We start from the raw sequence: 17,920 nt of genomic DNA on the forward strand, positions 1-17,920 counted from the left end.
ACATTCCCACCAGCAGTGCAAGAGGGTTCCCTTTTTTTCGCACCCTCACCAGCATTTGTTGTTTGTAGATTTTCTGATGATGCCCATTCTAACTGGTGTGAGGTGACACCTCATTGTAGTTTTGATTTGCATTTCTCTAATAATTAGTGATGTTGAGCAGCTTTTCACGTGCTTCTTGGCCATCTGTATGTCTTCTTTGGAGAAATGTCTATTTAGGTCTTCTGCCCATATTTGGATTGGGTTGTTTGTTTCTTTAATATTGAGCTGCATGAGAAAACAACGAAGACCCAAAGCAGCCAAAAGCAAAACAAACAAACAAGCAAATAATGTTTATATATTTTAGAGATTAATCCTTTGTCCGTTGATTCATTTGCAAATATTTTCTCCCATTCTGAGGGTTGTCTTTTTGTCTTGTTTATGGTTTCCTATGCTGTGCAAAAGCTTTGAAGTTTCATTAGGTCCCATTTGTTTATTTTTGTTTTTATTTCCATTACTCTAGGAGGTGGATCAAAAAAGACCTTGCTGTGATTTATGTCAAAGAGTGTTCTTCCTGTGTTTTCCTCTAAGAGTTTTATAGTGTCCGGTCTTACATTTAGGTCTTTCATCCATTTTGAGTTTATTTTTGTGTATGGTGTTAGGGAGCGTTCTAATTTCATTCTTTTACATGTAGCTGTCCAGTTTTCCTAGCACCACTTATTGAAGGACGGTCTTTTCTCCATTGTATATCTTTGCCTCCTTTGTCATAGATTAGTTGACCATAGGTGTGTGGGTTTATCTCTGGGCTTTCTATCTTGTTCCATTGATCTATGTTTCTGTTTTTGTGCCAGTACCATATTGTCTTGATGACTGTAGCTTTGTAGTATAGTCTGAAGTCAGGGAGTCTGTTTCCTTCCGCTCTGGTTTTTTCCCTCAAGACTGCTTTGGCTATTCAGGGTCTTTTGTGTCTCCATACAAATTTTAAGATGATTTGTTCTAGTTCCGTAAAAAATGCCATTGGTAATTTGATAGGGATTGCATTGATTCTGTAGACTGCTTTGGGTAGTATAGTCATTTTCACAATATTGATTCTTCCAATCCAAGAACATGGTATATCTCTCCATCTGTTGGTATCATCTTTAATTTCTTTCATTAGTGTCTTATAGTTTTCTGCATACAGGTCTTTTGTCTCCCTAGGTAGGTTTATTCCTAGGTATTTTATTCTTTTTGTTGCAATGGTAAATGGGAGTGTTTCCTTAATTTCTCTTTCAGATTTTTCATCATTAGTATATAGGAATGCAGGAGATTTCTGTGCATTAATTTTGTATCCTGCAACTTTACCAAATTCATTGATAAGCTCTAGTAGTTTTCTGGTAGCATCTTTAGCATTCTCTATGTATAGTGTCATGTCATCTGCAAACAGTGACAGTTTTATTTCTTCTTTTCCAATCTGTATTCCTTTTGTTTCTTTTTCTTCTTTGATTGCCGTGGCTAGGACCTCCCAAACTATGTTGCATAATAGTGGTGAGAGTGGACATCCTTGTCTTGTTCTTGATCTTAGAGGAAATGCTTTCAGTTTTTCACCATTGAGATTGATCTTTGCTGTGGGTTTGTCGTACATGGCCTTTATTATGTTGAGATAAGTTCCCTCTATGCCCACTTTCTGGAGAGTTTATATCATAAATGGGTGTTGAATTTTGTCAAAAGCTTTTTCTGCATCTATTGAGATGATCATATCGTTTTTCCTCTTCAATTTGTTAATATGGTGTACCACATTGATTGATTTGCATATACTGAAGAATCCTTGCATCCCTGGGATAAATCCCACTTGATCATGGTGTATGATCCTTTTAATGTGTTGTTGGATTCTGTTTGCTAGTATTTTGTTGAGGATTTTTGCATCTATATTCATCAGTGATACTGGTCTGTAATTTTCTTTTTTTGTAGTATCTGTCTGGTTTTGGTATCAGGGTGATGGTGGCCTCATAGAATGAGTTTGGGAGTATTCCTTCCTCTGCAATTTTTTGGAAGAGTTTGAGAAGGATGGGTGTTAGCTCTTCTCTAAATGTTTGATAGAATTCACCTGTGAAGCCATCTGGTCCTGGACTTTTGTTTGTTGGAAGATTTTTAATCACAGTTTCAATTTCATTACTTGTGATGGGTCTGTTCATATTTTCTGTTTCTTCCTGGTTCAGTCTTGGAAGGTTATACCTTTCTAAGAAGTTGTCCATTTCTTTCAGGTTGTCCATTTTATTGGCATAGAGTTGCTTGTAGCAGTATCTTAGGATGCTTTGTATTTCTGCGGTGTCTGTTGTAACGTCTTTTTCATTTCTAATTTTATTGATTTGAGTCCTCTCCCTCTTTTTCTTGATGAGTCTGGCTAATGGTTTATCAATTTTGTTTATCTTCTCAAAGAACCAGCTTTTAGTTTCATTGTTCTTTGCTATTGTTTTCTTTGTTTCTATTTCATTTATTTGTGCTCTGATCTTTATGATTTCTTTCCTTCTGCTAACTTTGGGTTTTGTTTGTTCTTCTTTCTCTAGTTCCTTTAGGTGTAAGGTTAGATTGTTTACTTGAGATTTTTCTTGTTTCTTGAGGTAGGCTTGTGTAGCTATAAACTTCCCTCTTAGAACTGCTTTTTCTGCATCCCATAGGTGTTGTATCGTCGTGTTTTCATTGTCATTTGTCTCTAGGTATTTTTTGATTTCCTCTTTGATTTCTTCAGTGACCTCTTGGTTATTTAGTAATGTATTGTTTAGCCTCCATGTGTTTGTGTTTTTAATATTTTTTCCCCCTGTAATTCATTTCTAATCTTATAGCATTATGGTCAGAAAAGATGCTTTATATGATTTCAGTTTTCTTAAATTTACTGAGGCTTGATTTGTGACCCAAGATGTGATCTATCCTGGAGAATGTTCCCTGCACACTTGAGAAGAAAGTGTAATCTGCTGTTTTTGGATGGAATGTGCTATAAATATCAATTAAATCTCTCTGGTCTATTGTGTCATTTAAAGCTTGTGTTTCCTTATTAATTTTCTGTTTGGATGAACTGTCCATTGGTGTAAGTGAAGCGTTAAAATCCCCCACTATTACTGTGTTACTGTCGATTTTCTCTTTTATAGCTGTTAGCAGTTGCCTTATGTATTGAGGTGCTCCTATGTTGGGTGCATATATATTTATAATTGTTATATCTTCTTCTTGGGTTGATCCCTTGATCATTCTGTAGTGTCCTTCCTTGTCTCTTGTAATATTCTTTATTTTAAAGTCTATTTTATCTGATATGAGTATTGCTACTCCAGCTTTCTTTTGATTTACACTTGCATGGAATATCTTTTTCCATCCCCTCACTTTCAGTCTGTATGTGTCCCTAGGTCTGAAGTGGGTCTCTTGTAGACAGCATATATATGGGTCTTGTTTTGTATCCATTCAGCAAGCCTGTGTCTTTTGGTTGGAGCATTTAATCCATTCAGGTTTAAGGTGATTATCGATATGTATGTTACTATGACCATTTTCTTAATTGTTTTGGGTTTGTTTTTGTAGGTCCTTTTCTTCTCTTGTGTTTCCCACTTAGAGAAGTTCCTTTAGCATTTGTTGTAGAGCTGGTTTGGTGGTGCTGAATTCTCTTAGCTTTTGCTTGTCTGTGAAGCTTTTGATTTCTCCATCGAATCTGAATGAGATCCTTGCTGGGTAGAGTAATCTTGGTTTAGGTTATTCCCTTTCATCACTTTAAGTATATCATGCCACTCCCTTCTGGCTTGTAGAGTTTCTGCTGAGAAGTCAGCTGTTAACCTTAAGGGAGTTCCCTTGTATGTTGTCAGTTTTCCCTTGCTGCTTTCAATAATTTTTCTTTGTCTTTAATTTTTGCCAATTTGCTTACTATGTGTCTCAGTGTGTTTCTCCTTGGGTTTATCTTGTATGGGACTTGCTGTGCTTCCTGGACCTGGGTGGCTATTTCCTTTCCCATGTTAGGGAAGTTTTCTACTATAATCTCTTCAAATATTTTCTCTGGTCATTTCTCTCTCTCTTTCCTTCTGGGACCCCTGTAATGCAAATGTTGTTGCGTTTAATGTTGTCCCAGAGGTCTCTTAGGCTGTCTTCATTTCTTTTCATTCTTTTTTCTTTAGTCTGACCTGCAGCAGCGAATTCCACCATTCTGTCTTCCAGGTCACTTATCCGTTCTTCTGCCTCAGTTATTCTGGTATTGATTACTTCTAGTGTAGTTTTCATTTCAGTTATTGTATTGTTCATCTCTGTTTGTTTGTTCTTTAATTCTTCTAGGTCTTTGTTAAACATTTCTTGCATCTTCTCATTCTTTGCCTCCATTTTTTTCCGAGGTCCTGGATCATCTTCACTATCATTATTCTGAATTCTTTTTCTGGAAGGTTGCCTATCTGCACTTCATTTAGTTGTTTTTCTGGGGTTTTATCTTATTCCTTCATCTGGTACATAGCCCTCTGCCTTTTCATCTTGTCTATCTTTCTGTGAATGTGGTTTTTGTTCCATAAGCTTCAGGATTGTCGTTCTTCTTGCTTCTGCTGTCTGCCCTCTCCAGTCCTCTTTTTATTAGGTCTCCTTCAAAATCATTTCATCTAATTTAACCGTGGGTAGTCTTCCTGTTCCTCTCCTGCTCTCCAGACCTGTGCTGTCCAAAATGCTGACCACAAGTCCCCTGTGCACCTGCTGGTCTTGGAGGGTCTCCTGGGGAGGCTGGGAGCAGCTTTTTTCTTTCCTCAGTGCTTCGTCTAGTTTCAGTTGTTCACAGGGTGCCTCGTGCAGAGGTCTCGCCTCCAGCGCTTCAGACCAGAGTTCCTCTTGCGAAACGGCTGCACCCACACTGCAGTTCAAGATGGCCTCTTCACAGATTTGAAGAATTGTTTCTCAATTTGTTTTTGTAATTTGAATTTGGTTTTTTTCTTGCTCAAGTTCCACAAGGGTGAAAAAAAAAAACCCATTGCTTTTCAAAGGAATGTTTAAAGATATTCCATACTATATTTTAAATATGAAATACATAGCTCTTGTGTTTTTAGATTTGGCTGTGTAAAGAAAGCATCAGATGTTATGGAAAAGCATTTCAGAATGAATTTAAATAAGTTTCCGTTTGCCCTCTGAAGAACTGAAAATTGAGCTTTTTTCCCCCATCTTTAATTCAGTAATTAACTAGACTTTCCCTGTAGTTTGGGAGACTGTAATAGTTTACACCTGTTTCAACTTTTGCTGTTTTTATTGGCCATGGGTTTTGCCATCCCATATTTCTTATGAAGCAAAAATATGAAGTAAAATAGGGCAAAGCATTGGAGAAATTATAATAAACATAAAAAATGAATCGTTCAGCTTAAAATATGAAATGCTTTACCTGCACAATCCATGAAGCCATGTTTCAGTAGTATTGAAGTAATTTATTCCTGGAGTTCTGTGTCATGAAAATAAAGACAGTTGCTTTCATTGGCAGGAATAATCCAGGGTTTTTACAATCAAACGATTAACTTTTGGAACATCAGGCAGAAGTCATATTGTAAAGACAGTTAGAAAAAGCCTGCTACATCGTTATGTGTGTGTTTATGTTACTGTGAGTAAAAAAGATGAGGGTGTATCAGTGTATAAGAATGAAGGCTCGATAGAACTGTTCTACCACAGAATACGATCAGACTTCAAAGGTCAGGGAATGCCATGACATCAAGTATGGGTTGGCTCATTCCACAGGTGATGTTTCCCCCTCCAAACATAATGAAAAGAAAACCATTGGGTCAAGAAATTACCATACATCCTATTTTTTCTTGCAATCCAACTCTCAAATGGTCTCCCTGGAAGCACGCTTTCTTCTTTAGTCCTAACAGTAGCTACCCAGCTCTAGTGTTGGGTTAAGAGTAAAATGACTAGCTCTTTAGTGCGTTGTCCAGAATAAGAATAGCTAAATTAAATTTCTAATACGTTTAATTTGGATAGAGTTGTGAATGTGGAAAGGTCTTAGGGAAAGTTGTTTCTAGAACCGAATTTTAATTCTGTCTTGATCTCACTTGTTGGGTGGCTTTGAATATATGGGCCAAGGTTGTGAGTTGAATGAAGGTCTATATTGCCTATTTTGAGTCACCAGAATGGGACTTAAATATTTGTGGAATGAAAGTGAACTTCTCTTTCTTTTCTGGGTCTGTAGAATGAACATCTTACATGCCTGAGTTTATACTGAGAAAGAAATAACTCCACAAACCTCCTCCCTCCCAGTCTCTCACTTCTTCAAGAGGAGTTGATATTTTAATACTGAGGAATTTAGAGTAAGTTTGAGAATGGAACTCTCCAATTTGAATTCAGAAGGATCCCTCTTGGGGAGGGGAGATAATACTTTTGGTGAAATGTTACTCTCTCTTGATTGGCTTCTGTGGCCTTGACAGCTTTGTTTGGGTGGAGTCAGTAAAAGCTGTGCAGGAGACCCAGCAACCTGGGAATGAGGTTAGCATGCTCCCAGCAAGGACTGATGACAGACTCACCATGGTTTGCACTGGAGACAGTGACTACCCAAGAGTCCAACTAGAGGCTTTTACCAGGTCCTTGTGGGCTTGGGAAATGGACATGTCTCAGGATTTAGGGGAAAATCAGGCTCAAATTTGGAGTTTCTTGTGCATAAACATTTGGAATGAAAAAAGCCAGAGAATTTTGGTGTCAACGAGTGTGCCATCTCTGGCTCCCTCCCTCCTGTTCCCCCTCAAATCATAAGGTTGCTAAAGGTACAGGTTTCTGGTTAAGTTTTAGATGTTTTTCTGGGAACATAATTATAATTTGGGTCTAACTAAGGAAGTTCCCCCCATTTTGTTCATCCAGGGATTGAAAGGCCATTCTCTGAAGTCTGTTTAGCTGGACTTGGCATGAAGGGGCATTTCAGGGTTGTGACATAATGCGTTTGTCATGAGCAAAATAAGTATCTAAAGGAAGTTTCTATAATAAAGCGTTAATTGTATCATGAAATTTAAACTGATGAATTTTAATTTGTGAAGAGGTTCCCTGTGGGTGAAAGGGGTGTTTATCTGCCTTGCTTGATAGGCCTTTGAAAATACCTTTGATTCTAAAATTTCTTTTTAAAGAAGAGTTCGCTCGATGTCACTAGAATATTTTTTCCAATCTTTGTGCCCTAGTATGCAATTTTCATTGCCAAGCAATTGTGTCATCGAGCCGGGGTGCCTTTAAGCTATTTTTGGCTTTAGAGATAAAGCCAGCCCAAGAGGTAGCTGAGTTGAAGTACCCCCAAGGCATTTGTGTCATTAGGTTAGGGTGCCGACCTTTTATCTTCCTGGCCCCTCTGGCTAGGACCAACCAAGTTTGCCAGTTTATTTAGAAAGAGTGAGCTTTACTTATTTTGTTGTTGTTCAAAATTGCTTTTTATGTTCTTTCAAAAGCTTTACTTTTGGTATATTTCTGAGTTGGAGTGAAAATCATAATTTGTAGAGTTAACTACAAAGAATCTATTTGTGGAAGTGTGTGACTCAAATGCTCACATCGGTTTCTGTGCTTAGTTCATGCTGTTGATGATGTGGTTTTTGTGCAAAGAGTAAAGTTAAAATGGTATTGGAATTGTGCATTAGTTTCCTTTTGCTGCTGTAACAAATCACAGGTATAGTGGCTTACAACAACATAAATTTATTATCTTACTGTTCTGGAGGTCAGAAGTCAGAAATGTGTTTCATTGGGCTCTACCAAGGTGTTGGCAGGGCTGCACTTCCCCCAAAGACTCCAGGGAAGAATCCATTTCCTTGCCTTTGCCAGCTTCTGGAGGGCATCTATATTTCTTGGCTTGTGGCCCCTTTTTCCACCTTCAAAACCATCAGTGTAGCATCTCTGTATCTTTCTCTGCTCTGACCCTCTCCTTTTGCCATCACATGTCCTTCTTTCTCCCTCTACTTCTGTTGTCACATTGCCTTCTTGGACTCTGACCTTCATGCTCCCTTCTTTAAAGGGCCCCTTGTGATTACAGTGGGTCCACCTGAATAATTGGGGATATACTTCCCACTGCAAGACCCTTAATTTAATCACACCTGCAAAATGCCTTCTGCATATGTAAGGTAATATATTCACAGGTTCCAGGGATTAGAACATGCCATCTTTGAGGGGCTGTTTAGCTGCCACATATTAGAATACAGTTTTTAATTTATTATTTCTTTCTAGCTCTTGTTTTCATACGTTTCCCCAAACTCTCTTTGGAAATCACAGAAACATGTACTCTGCTCTGTTTTTTAAATGAAAATATGTCAATAAAAATACACATTTTTACAAAATTATAGAAGATATCTTACATTTAACTGTGAGATTAAAGTTGGTGACAAAAGAATTTAGACGTTAACACTTACTACTTTTTGAGGGCAGAGAGGATTTCTTTGAATTTTGAATTCTCTACTTAACGAAATGTCTGACACACTTACTGGATCTTTAATAATTTTAGCAAGTGCCCTTGTTACACACACACACACACACACACACACACACACACACACACACACACACACACACACACTCGTGCACCTACAGGCAGGCCCCTTGATGGTATCTCCCACTAGGTGTTTGGGGTACCACGGTCTTCCGGGTTTCAATTTCCAGAAGTTCTTGCTCCTGCTCATTTCTCTGTCCTGGGTAGGGAGGGAACTCTTCCACCCTGTGCCTGAATCTGAGACCTGGTGTTTGCCTTCTGAAAGGTGCAATTTGATGCTATTGCAAGCAAGATGCCCTTAGCTCTTTGTTCCTGTGTCTCCACAGATTAAAAAGAAAATGTTCACAGAACCATAAAACTTTTGCACATAAAGAACTGGGCTTGTCCTTTATTTATAGGCTACCATTCAGACATGAAAACGATTGTTCAAATGCAATGACCTTCACATTAATCTCAGGTGAAATATTGTTGTCTGGGACCTTCACCATGACTTTTTAACTCTCATTGTTTTGTCTCTCTCTTTGTAAATGTGAATAAAGAAGTGAGTTAAAGTGTAGTATGTGATGCCAGCTGAAATCCAAGTAGATTATACAGTCATTGCAAAGCATAAAACTGAAATTGCTCTGAGTAGGCCTTGTCAGATGAGCCATCACTTGAAAAGGCGACCTCACGCCTGGGACTGATTACAGACAGGAGGTGCTCACAGCACTACAGCTGATTCTACAGGTAGTTGCATTTGTTTAAGTATGTAGTTCCTTGACTATGAGAAAACAAGAGTACTTTCATCTATGTGTGAAAACAGAGACTTGTGAGGCTTTCAGACAAGAAAATGGAGTGTGAAGTTATCTAAAGATGTCTGATTGATTGGATTAGTATTTTATTCTGTATCCATTTTGCATTACAGATGAGGCCTATCGACAGGCACTGAGCTTTGGGGGAGCAAGGCTGGTGTCTTGTTTACCTTTATATTCTCATACCTGATACTCGAGAATTTTTTGAATACATAGATTGAAAAATGAAACTATTTTAAATGTATACATTTTTATTTACAGCTGCTGCTGAAGGAAAAGGCAAAAGTGGGGAAGACTTTTTTCAGAAGGTAAGTCACTTTTTACTCGTGCCTTGGCGATAATTATGGAGAAATGTACCTGTCTCAGCAGCTACACTAGAAGCCCCTGAAAATGCCCCTTCCATAGGAAGGAAAGTAGGTTTTGATAAGATAGCTGGAGACGCTTGGGGCAAGGAAAGTGTGGTAGGCTCTTTGGGACGTAACCATTCAAAGGCCGCTCCTTCTAGGCAATTTTTTTTTTTTTTTTTTACTTCTTTATTGGAGTATAATTGCTTTACAATGGTGTGTTAGTTTTTTATAACAAAGTGAATCAGTTATACATATACATATGTTCCCATATCTCTTCCCTCTTGCGTCTCCCTCCCTCCCACCCTCCCTCTCACACCCCTCTACGTGGTCACAAAGCACCGAGCTGATCTCCCTGTGCTATGTGGCTGCTTCCCACTGGCTATCTATTTTACGTTTGGTAGTGTGTATATGTCCATGCCTCTCTCTTGCTTTGTCACAAGGCAAATTTAATGAAGTTTTCCCTTGGAGGCAAGGAGGCAGTGAGGGCTGCCAGATCTGCTGCCCAGATTATCTTCTTTACCGCCTGTTTCCTCCTTCCCCAAACACATACCTGACCTAGGGGGCTGGAGAGAAGGAGTCCCTCACAGCTTCTTCATTTCTGGTAAGCATAACCGTGGGCGAGGTGATAAAATTGACAAAAGATGCACCATTAGACCGCTTGCTCACAACTGGTAACCATGTCCATTCTGTCCCCGGCTGCCCTCCGTAAGTTCTGACCTTCAGTGAAGCCAGCCTGGCCAGTCATAGAGGGGAAATAGGAACTGATGGAAAATGATTTGAGATAGTGTGGAGAGCAGTTGATTAATTCTGGTTAGCTCTATTTTAAAATAAGTGTTTTATGTAAGGGAAGATGTGTGTCTTTTCAAAGAAATTGACTCGAGTTCCTGTTCTTCTTTCTTTTGTTCAGTTGAATTTATTATATTTGTGTGTTTGTTGTTGGTTTCCAGAAAGCATGTGTGTAGGAAGAAATAACACAGTTTGTCCCAGGGTGAAATACAGCAGCAACTACGGATGAGGTTAAATATCACGGTAGAGGGTCATCAAACTTTTGGAAAACACCTGTGTGACCAGATGTGGCTTTTACAGTCTTCCTCATTCTCTTGCCTTCTGTGTGATCTGATTTTTTTTTTTTTTTTTTTTTTTTTGGTCAACTTCATCATTCATCTGCGTTCTCTTCCAAGGATATTGAAAGCGAATATTTTCAGAGCTGATGCTGGCATTGCCATTTCTTCATTCTGAAAATATTTGTTTACCACCTGCTGTGTTGTGCAACACACTGGAAAGACCAAAATGAGCAAGGCGTAGTCCCTGCCCTAAAGGAATTAGTCTGGTGTTTGATGATAAAGCTGCATAAACAGCAGGAAAGTCTGGGCCGTACAGGATTAAGCACTTGACTGGGACTTGAGGAGATTAAAAAGCACTTGTTGAGGTCTTTAGAAGAGTAGAAATTAGCCAAGTGGAGGTAGGCTTGGGTGGGTGGGAAGGGCATTCTAGGTGAAGAAACAGAATGGAAAAAGGCTCAGATGTGGAAGAATTCATGCAGCATTCATACTTCAAACATTTGGCTGGCATATGACATCGGAGAGTTCGTAGTGCAAGGTGAGGTGTACTCTCCTATATGATGAGGTACCTTCTTTGTTTAGGCGGCCTTTCTTAAAGGGATTTAAATTTTAAAAATTTAAAAGTGCTGTGCTGGCCAAATAGAATGTGCCAGACCACAGTTTTCCACCCCTGCTTTTTAGGCTCATGCTGTTGAAGTTTATGTACTATGCCTGAATCCGCCTTCCTTGGCATTGTCTGACATTGGTTCATGTCCAACTTGTACTCAATACTTGGGCAATTCAGAATACTCTGCTTTTAGCTGGGGCAGGCTTGCCACAAGGGGAAGCAAAGAGAAGACAAATAGCAGAAATCGCAGATTTGCCTTGGGTTGGCTGTGGTGGTACAAATAGATGCAATCTATGGAAGGATTTTTGTTTCTTTTTTTTCTGTTTTTGAGTTCTTCTTTAACTTGCAAAGAGATGTAAAAAGCAGCCTGTTCAGCTTTGTGTGACTCAGACATTTTAAAACCTGAATCGAAACACAGTGTATGTGGTCATAAAGGACCTTCATTCTTAGAAGATTTGCTAATATTTATCACTCTTTGCAGAGCCATATATACATTCCAGCAGTTTAAATGGAAACACATGTTTGAATCCAGGAACATGTGTGCATCCCACAAACTGTGAGTTGGAATCATAGATTACATTCTTGGTCACAGGTTAATGAAGTCTCTGACTAAATGGAATACTTTTTAATCTCCTCATTTTCTTCTTTTGTTCAATAAAGTATCTTCCTGATGGACAAGTGTCAATATAAAATTTGGATACTTACCCTGGAAAAAACCCTGCAGCTTACTAAAAGGCAAGCATCCCAAATTTCAGAAAAGTAATTTTCAGTGTTTTGACCAGACAGAAGTAGACATTATGGTCTGTCTCCAGTAGAATGAAGGAGCAGAGAAGTATTGAATTCTCCTCCAGGAACTTTCTTCTAGTTACACATCTTCCATTAAAATTAATGGCATTTTGGGAAACATTTGGGAACAAAAAATAAACCACATTGCTCGTCATTAGCATGTTTGAAAAAATGCTTTTCTTCTTCCAGGGAAATGCAAATATGAAGGTTCTATATGCTTATTATTAGAATATATTTTGGTTTTTTACTCTGGGGTGTGTATCACAAACCAAAATTAGAATCTCTCTTTGAGCTGAGTTTAAAATTTGACTATCCTGACTTTAAAAATATCTAAGTCTGGAAGGATACCTCCCGGATTCATACTGCCTCTCCCTAAGGAGAGGATTGGAAGAGGAGGATGAGACTTGTATAGGTTACTTTGGGTTTTTTGGACCATCAAGATATAGGTAAAATCACTACTGGGATCATCAAATGTATTGTCTCAAATTTGGAGCTATGATTTGCAGTTGTTCAGTTTACTGTACACTTAGACTTCTCCCAGGCGTCACGCTTATTGTTTGTTTCAGAGATCTCCCTGGTTTTCTGTGTACTGTTTTACTGTATGTGTTTAAAATGTTTTATTTCCACTGATATTCTATTAGGGTAAAAGACTAACCTGTTACAGCAGATAATGCCAACAATATCGTGCCTTAAAGAACAGTTCTTTAAAATTAGAAGCATCTTAAAAATTCGAAAATAGGGGAATGGTTGAATAAATTTTGGTGTATTCACATCATGAAATTATATGCAATGTTTAAAAAAAACTAAGTAAATCTTTACCCATTGACACAGAAAGATACTTGCAATGTATTGCTGAATCAAAAAGCAAACATGTAAATAGTATGATTTCTGTTTTGCAAAGTACATATAAAAACAAGATAAAATATAGGTCTGAAATGGTGTACATTTCAGATAAGTAAAACCATCAACAGAGATCACACCTTTTTATTTTGTCCTTCCCACATAGTACGATTTTTAAGTAAGCGTGTACATCTTTTGTAAAATTTTTAATGAAACAATAACAAAAAGGAAAAAAAAAGAACAGTTCTTTATTTTACTTTCATGTAACATTCTAAGGAGAATATTCCCGCTTGGTGGGTGGCATTGTCCCATGCTGTCAGTGAGAGACCCAGATTCCTTCCAAGACAGAGCCCTGCTGTTCCTTAAGGCACAATCTCATCTGTATGGTTAAAACTGGGTCATCACCATGGCCAGATGGGAGCTGGTGAGGAGGGAGTGCACCGTGGTCTTAAGGCAGGTCAGGTCTGGGTCTGGCATGTGTCAGTTGTTCTCACGTTCTCCTGGAGAAAACTCCTGTAAGAGGCCTTATGTAACTGCAGTCATAGGGGTGGGAGGAGGAGCCTCTGGAGGAAATACTGATTTTGCAAGCGCTATTTACCAAAAGACAGATTAAGGAAAAATGAATGTGGTCGGAGGGTAATATCTCTGTGTGTTAAGGCTTTGAAATGTTTTGTATTATCTTTTGGGGCAGCTCTAAAAATTTGTACCACAAATTGAGTGGCTTCCACACTAAAAATGGGTTGTCTCACCTTTCTGGAGGCTGGAAGCCCAGGATCGAGGTGTGGACAGGGTTGGTTCCTTCCTAGGGCTGCGAGAGAGAATCTGGTCCATGCCCCTCTCCTGGCTCCTGGAGGTTTGCTTGCCGTCTTTGGTGTTCCTGGCTCGTAGAAGCATCGTCCCCATCTCTGCCTTCTTCACATGGCATTCTCCTTGTGTGTGTCTTGCTGTGTCCAAACATCCTCTTTTTGTAAGGACACCAGTCCTATTGGATTAGGGCTCACTCTAATGATTTCATCTCTCTAATTACATCTGCAGTGACCCCGTTTCCAAATAAGGTCGCATTTGAGGTACTGGTGGTTAGGATTTCACTATATGAATTCTGGGGTACACGATTAAACTACTAATACCTTTTAATGGAGGAAATAAAGTTTGTAGAACATTTACTATAATTAGAAAAATTTGGTAGAATTGTTATCATGTTTTGATACTTAATATGATCTATAGATTTTAACTTCCTAATCACTTGTACTAAATTGTTTTCTTTCCTTATAGCAAGTCATTTTTAAGTTGTCTATAACAAATACATAACTAACATGCAAGAAAGAAAAAAAAATCTACGTAGTCATCCCACCTTTGAAGGAGAACTACTATTTATACACCCTTAGTCCTTTTTTCTATGTATATTAAAAATGTAAAGTGCTTTTTAATATTCTGATTGGCTGATGAGATTACAAATTAGACTGTATTGGATACATCCCAAATGTTTTTCTGTGTTGAAAATTGCAAGTTCTCCAGTAATTGTACTTTTTATTCTTTGGCTCTAACTATATTTACAAAAGGAGGGAATGGATACAACTATTGCTTTTCTCTCTAGTTCTTTGTCCACTTCTCATGGAACCTTAATTGAAACACATGGAAATGATCTGCCAGGAGTTTTACAGTTCTTTGGCCAGTTGTTCATGGCTTACTCACTGTCTGTCCTGTTTCCTTTAATCACTTATTTTTTTCTTTCTCTTGTGAAATGACTACTTTTTTTCTTTCTCTTGTGAAATGACTATGGCAAGATCTTGGAGGGGAAAATGTGTTACAGTGTATTAGGTGGGGATGAGTAAAGTGATTGTATTACAAATGTGATTCATCAAAGCAAAATGCTTTTGGAATCTCGAATCCCAATGGCTGAAGAAGAGAAAATCCATTCAGCATCATAATTGATGAAAGCCAAGTTTTCCATTACATTGGGTTATATACATCGTTTCACCACAAAGTACACATCACATATTTTAAAGTAGGGATATTTTATACCCTTAAAATATTTCAGTTTAGAAAAGTGACCTTTAAACTATGGTTTTTCAGAAGGGCTTATCACTAAGACTAATATAAATAAGAAACTGTTTGATGGTTTATGTGGTATATTTTTATTACCCTCAAGCTCATCTTGTTAGGCAAATAGATTTCTTTTGTCATTTTGAGACGGGAAGGTAGCAAGTGTTGTCTTCTGGGGTAAATTGCTTGGAGGAATATCTGTCTCCCTTTGTACCTCAAAATGAGTGCATTAGTTGGTCTTAGATGGGGACCACTTGAATCTTTTTATTGGAGGGGGGAGGCAGAAATCTCTAAGTATAATTGCTTCTACTTCCTCCACTGACCATTGTTTTGTATAGGTTGAATAGATCATAGTCCTCTGGTCATAGAAATAAGTTTTGATTTAATTATTTAAAAGTGAATTCACTTCATTATAGCCCATGATATACTTTCTCTAGCACTGAGTCTTTATGCTTAAACATTTAAAATCAAATTTGATTTAAATGAAATTAGGATATTTAAGGTTTTAATCTCAGTATGTGTTTTAATAGGTAATATATTCACATGGTTCACAATTCAGACATTCCAAAAGGATGTGTATATACAGTGAAGAGTATTTGATGTCACAGTTCTGAAGATGGGCTGAGGAGGCTGTAGAATGAGTGTTGATTTTGATTCCAGACTTAAATGTTGTCACCACTGGATGTCATCACGAATGGACAGTTAGGCCTTAAGGCCAACATTCAGGGACCCTGAGTTCTTATTTCTGATGACAGCGTTATGGACTTGAGCATAAGCTTCACTGAGAGAGTCTGTGATCACTGTTTTCTCCTACAACTGGCTAAATAGGGGTAACTGGCATGTACAAGACTTAGAAAAAATGGACAACCCCCCAAACAGGTTCTTCTGGTCATCTCTTAATTAATTAATTATATTTATTTTAAAAAATTAATTTTTATTGGAGTATAGTTGATTTACAGTGTTGTGTTAGTTTCTGCTGTACAGCAAAGTGAATCAGTTATACAGATACATATATCCACTCTGTTTTAGATTCTTTTATCATATGGTCATCTTTCAGAAAGTTGTTAAGGGTAAGAATCTGTCCTGTTTTTATATCTTCTGATTTGCTCTGTGTCTTCCATCAGAGTCGAGCAGATAAGGGTTAGTGAGAAAAGATTAAGAAAAAGACTGTCTTAAGTGATTTGCTCATTCTCTCTTTTTCTTTTCTAAGTTCTGTCTTTGTGTTGACTTGAATACGAGGAGCCTGGGTGTCAAGCCCATATTCTCAAGCATGTTGTACAGTCACCTGTTGAGTTCTGTCATCATATCAGGTACTTGGCTTTTCTTTCAGCAGTCATTTCACACAACTGCTTTATGAAAACCACATTTGCTGTTTTATTCCTCTTTCTGCATCCATGGAGGTAGGGGATGTCATTGGGGTTCCTTTAAACTGTGTGTTTGATGGCAGTGAATATACCCTAATTGCTATTATGATTTTTTAAAGTGAATAATCATAGTTAATTTAAATCAATACCCTATGAAAGTTTAGTCATTACTGGTTAAAATGTCTCTTGAACCCAAACTCAAAGCATTGGATCATGTGGAAAATCACATTGAGTTTATATAGGCCTTAAAAAATCATGTAAACATTACTAGGGCAGAAATTATTCCAAAATGTTAAGTCTCTGTCTCAGTGATGAGATTATGGTTGATTTGTATTCTTTCTCTATACTTATTATGCTGTGAACCTCTATTATTTTTAAAACCAAGATTAATCATCACCACCACCTCATGGAGAGAAACAGACCGTAATGGCTAAAGTAGGTTGAGGTTGCCCATGAATGCATAAATTATTGCCAGTTTGTAGAACATAAAGTATTTTGTTGAAAGAAGTGTAAAAGGTCATTTGGTTCTGCCACCCATGAAGTACGGAAGTTCCTTCTGTATCTTCTACAACAGGTATAAAGACAGTACAGGTCTCAGATGTATATACAAGGCAGATCATTTTTAGTCAGTGCTGATTTTCAGAAAATTTCCCCCTTTCTTTACATCCATGTGATCTTCTTGTTTTGCCATTTGGAGGTATAAAAATTTTTTTGAAGATTTTTTAAATAAAATCTGTATGTCTTCTTTTCTTCAGACTAAAGATATTTAGATTTTATTTATCATATAACTCAATTTTCAGATCCCTTACCATTCTATTCACTTTTAGGAGCAAGATTTTACATGTGGCAACAATATCTGGGTACAGTATTTTGGGTATAGCCTGATGAGTACGGCTGTAGTGAGGCCATGATATCCATGATTTGGATGTGATCCAGAAGCAGCTAAAGATTATATAATTTTCAGGCACTGTTAATTGGTCACAGATGTGAAGAATTGGCTTTTTTTGGGGGGGGGCATTCTTCATCCAACTGAAGAGGAATGTTTGGCTCCAACTGTCATTACTAGGTGTATAATATAAATTAAGGATACTAGAATCCTGACTGGCAGGTTAAAGGCCACTTATAGATAGCTCACATGATCTGTCACTCTAAACTCTTGGCCTGGAGACGATGTGGCAGTTAAGGTGGCCAGAACATGAAAGTGTGGGAAGCATCCCTTTGAAAGAGTTCACCTGGTTCTGGGACTGTGTAGTCAGAACTCCTGAATGATTTTCTTTCTTCATTATGGACTTCACAAGGTTACCTGGGAAAAGGACTCAACCACAGCATGACAGCCCATAAAATGATGAGGCCAGTGCAGTGACTTTTAGTGTGACTCCAGTGAATGCTGTGACATTTAGTAAAGAGCTTTAAGCTTTACTGCTTTAAAATGGGTTTACAGAAGAATTAGTACATTTAAAAATTGGGTGTGGTGGTGATATCCTTTTCTTCTAGACAAGGATCTGAATAGTCTTGGATTAATTTTTTTTTTCAGGGTCAGAGACCTAGTTGGTGGCAGCCAGGACTTGAAGAGTGCTTTTCTGACTTTGACTGTTGTTCATAAAATATAAATCATTTTCTGTAAATCGGTGATTATCATGCCCTCTTGGGTGGACTGTGCTCCTATAGTGAGAAAAGTTCTGTCTAAAGCTGTTA

The 17,920-nt window shown here is 37.9% G+C and overlaps 1 protein-coding gene across 4 annotated transcripts in view; it reads left to right on the forward strand.

Annotated features, from left to right (window-relative positions):
* BICC1 (BicC family RNA binding protein 1) overlaps nucleotides 1-17,920 on the forward strand; it is a 304,425-nt gene that overhangs the window by 93,680 nt on the left and 192,825 nt on the right. For 3 of the 4 annotated variants that reach the window (XM_060108607.1, XM_060108618.1, XM_060108598.1), the window contains exon 2: nucleotides 9,439-9,485. In XM_060108607.1, coding sequence (XP_059964590.1) covers nucleotides 9,439-9,485 — 47 coding nt within the window. Of the gene's footprint in view, nucleotides 1-9,438; nucleotides 9,486-11,042; nucleotides 11,124-17,920 lie in introns of those variants that run through there. The other variant, XM_060108626.1, reaches the window with a different exon arrangement.

This window comes from Mesoplodon densirostris, chromosome 1 (genome assembly GCF_025265405.1).
Source record: "Mesoplodon densirostris isolate mMesDen1 chromosome 1, mMesDen1 primary haplotype, whole genome shotgun sequence".
Classification (NCBI taxonomy): domain Eukaryota; kingdom Metazoa; phylum Chordata; class Mammalia; order Artiodactyla; family Ziphiidae; genus Mesoplodon; species Mesoplodon densirostris.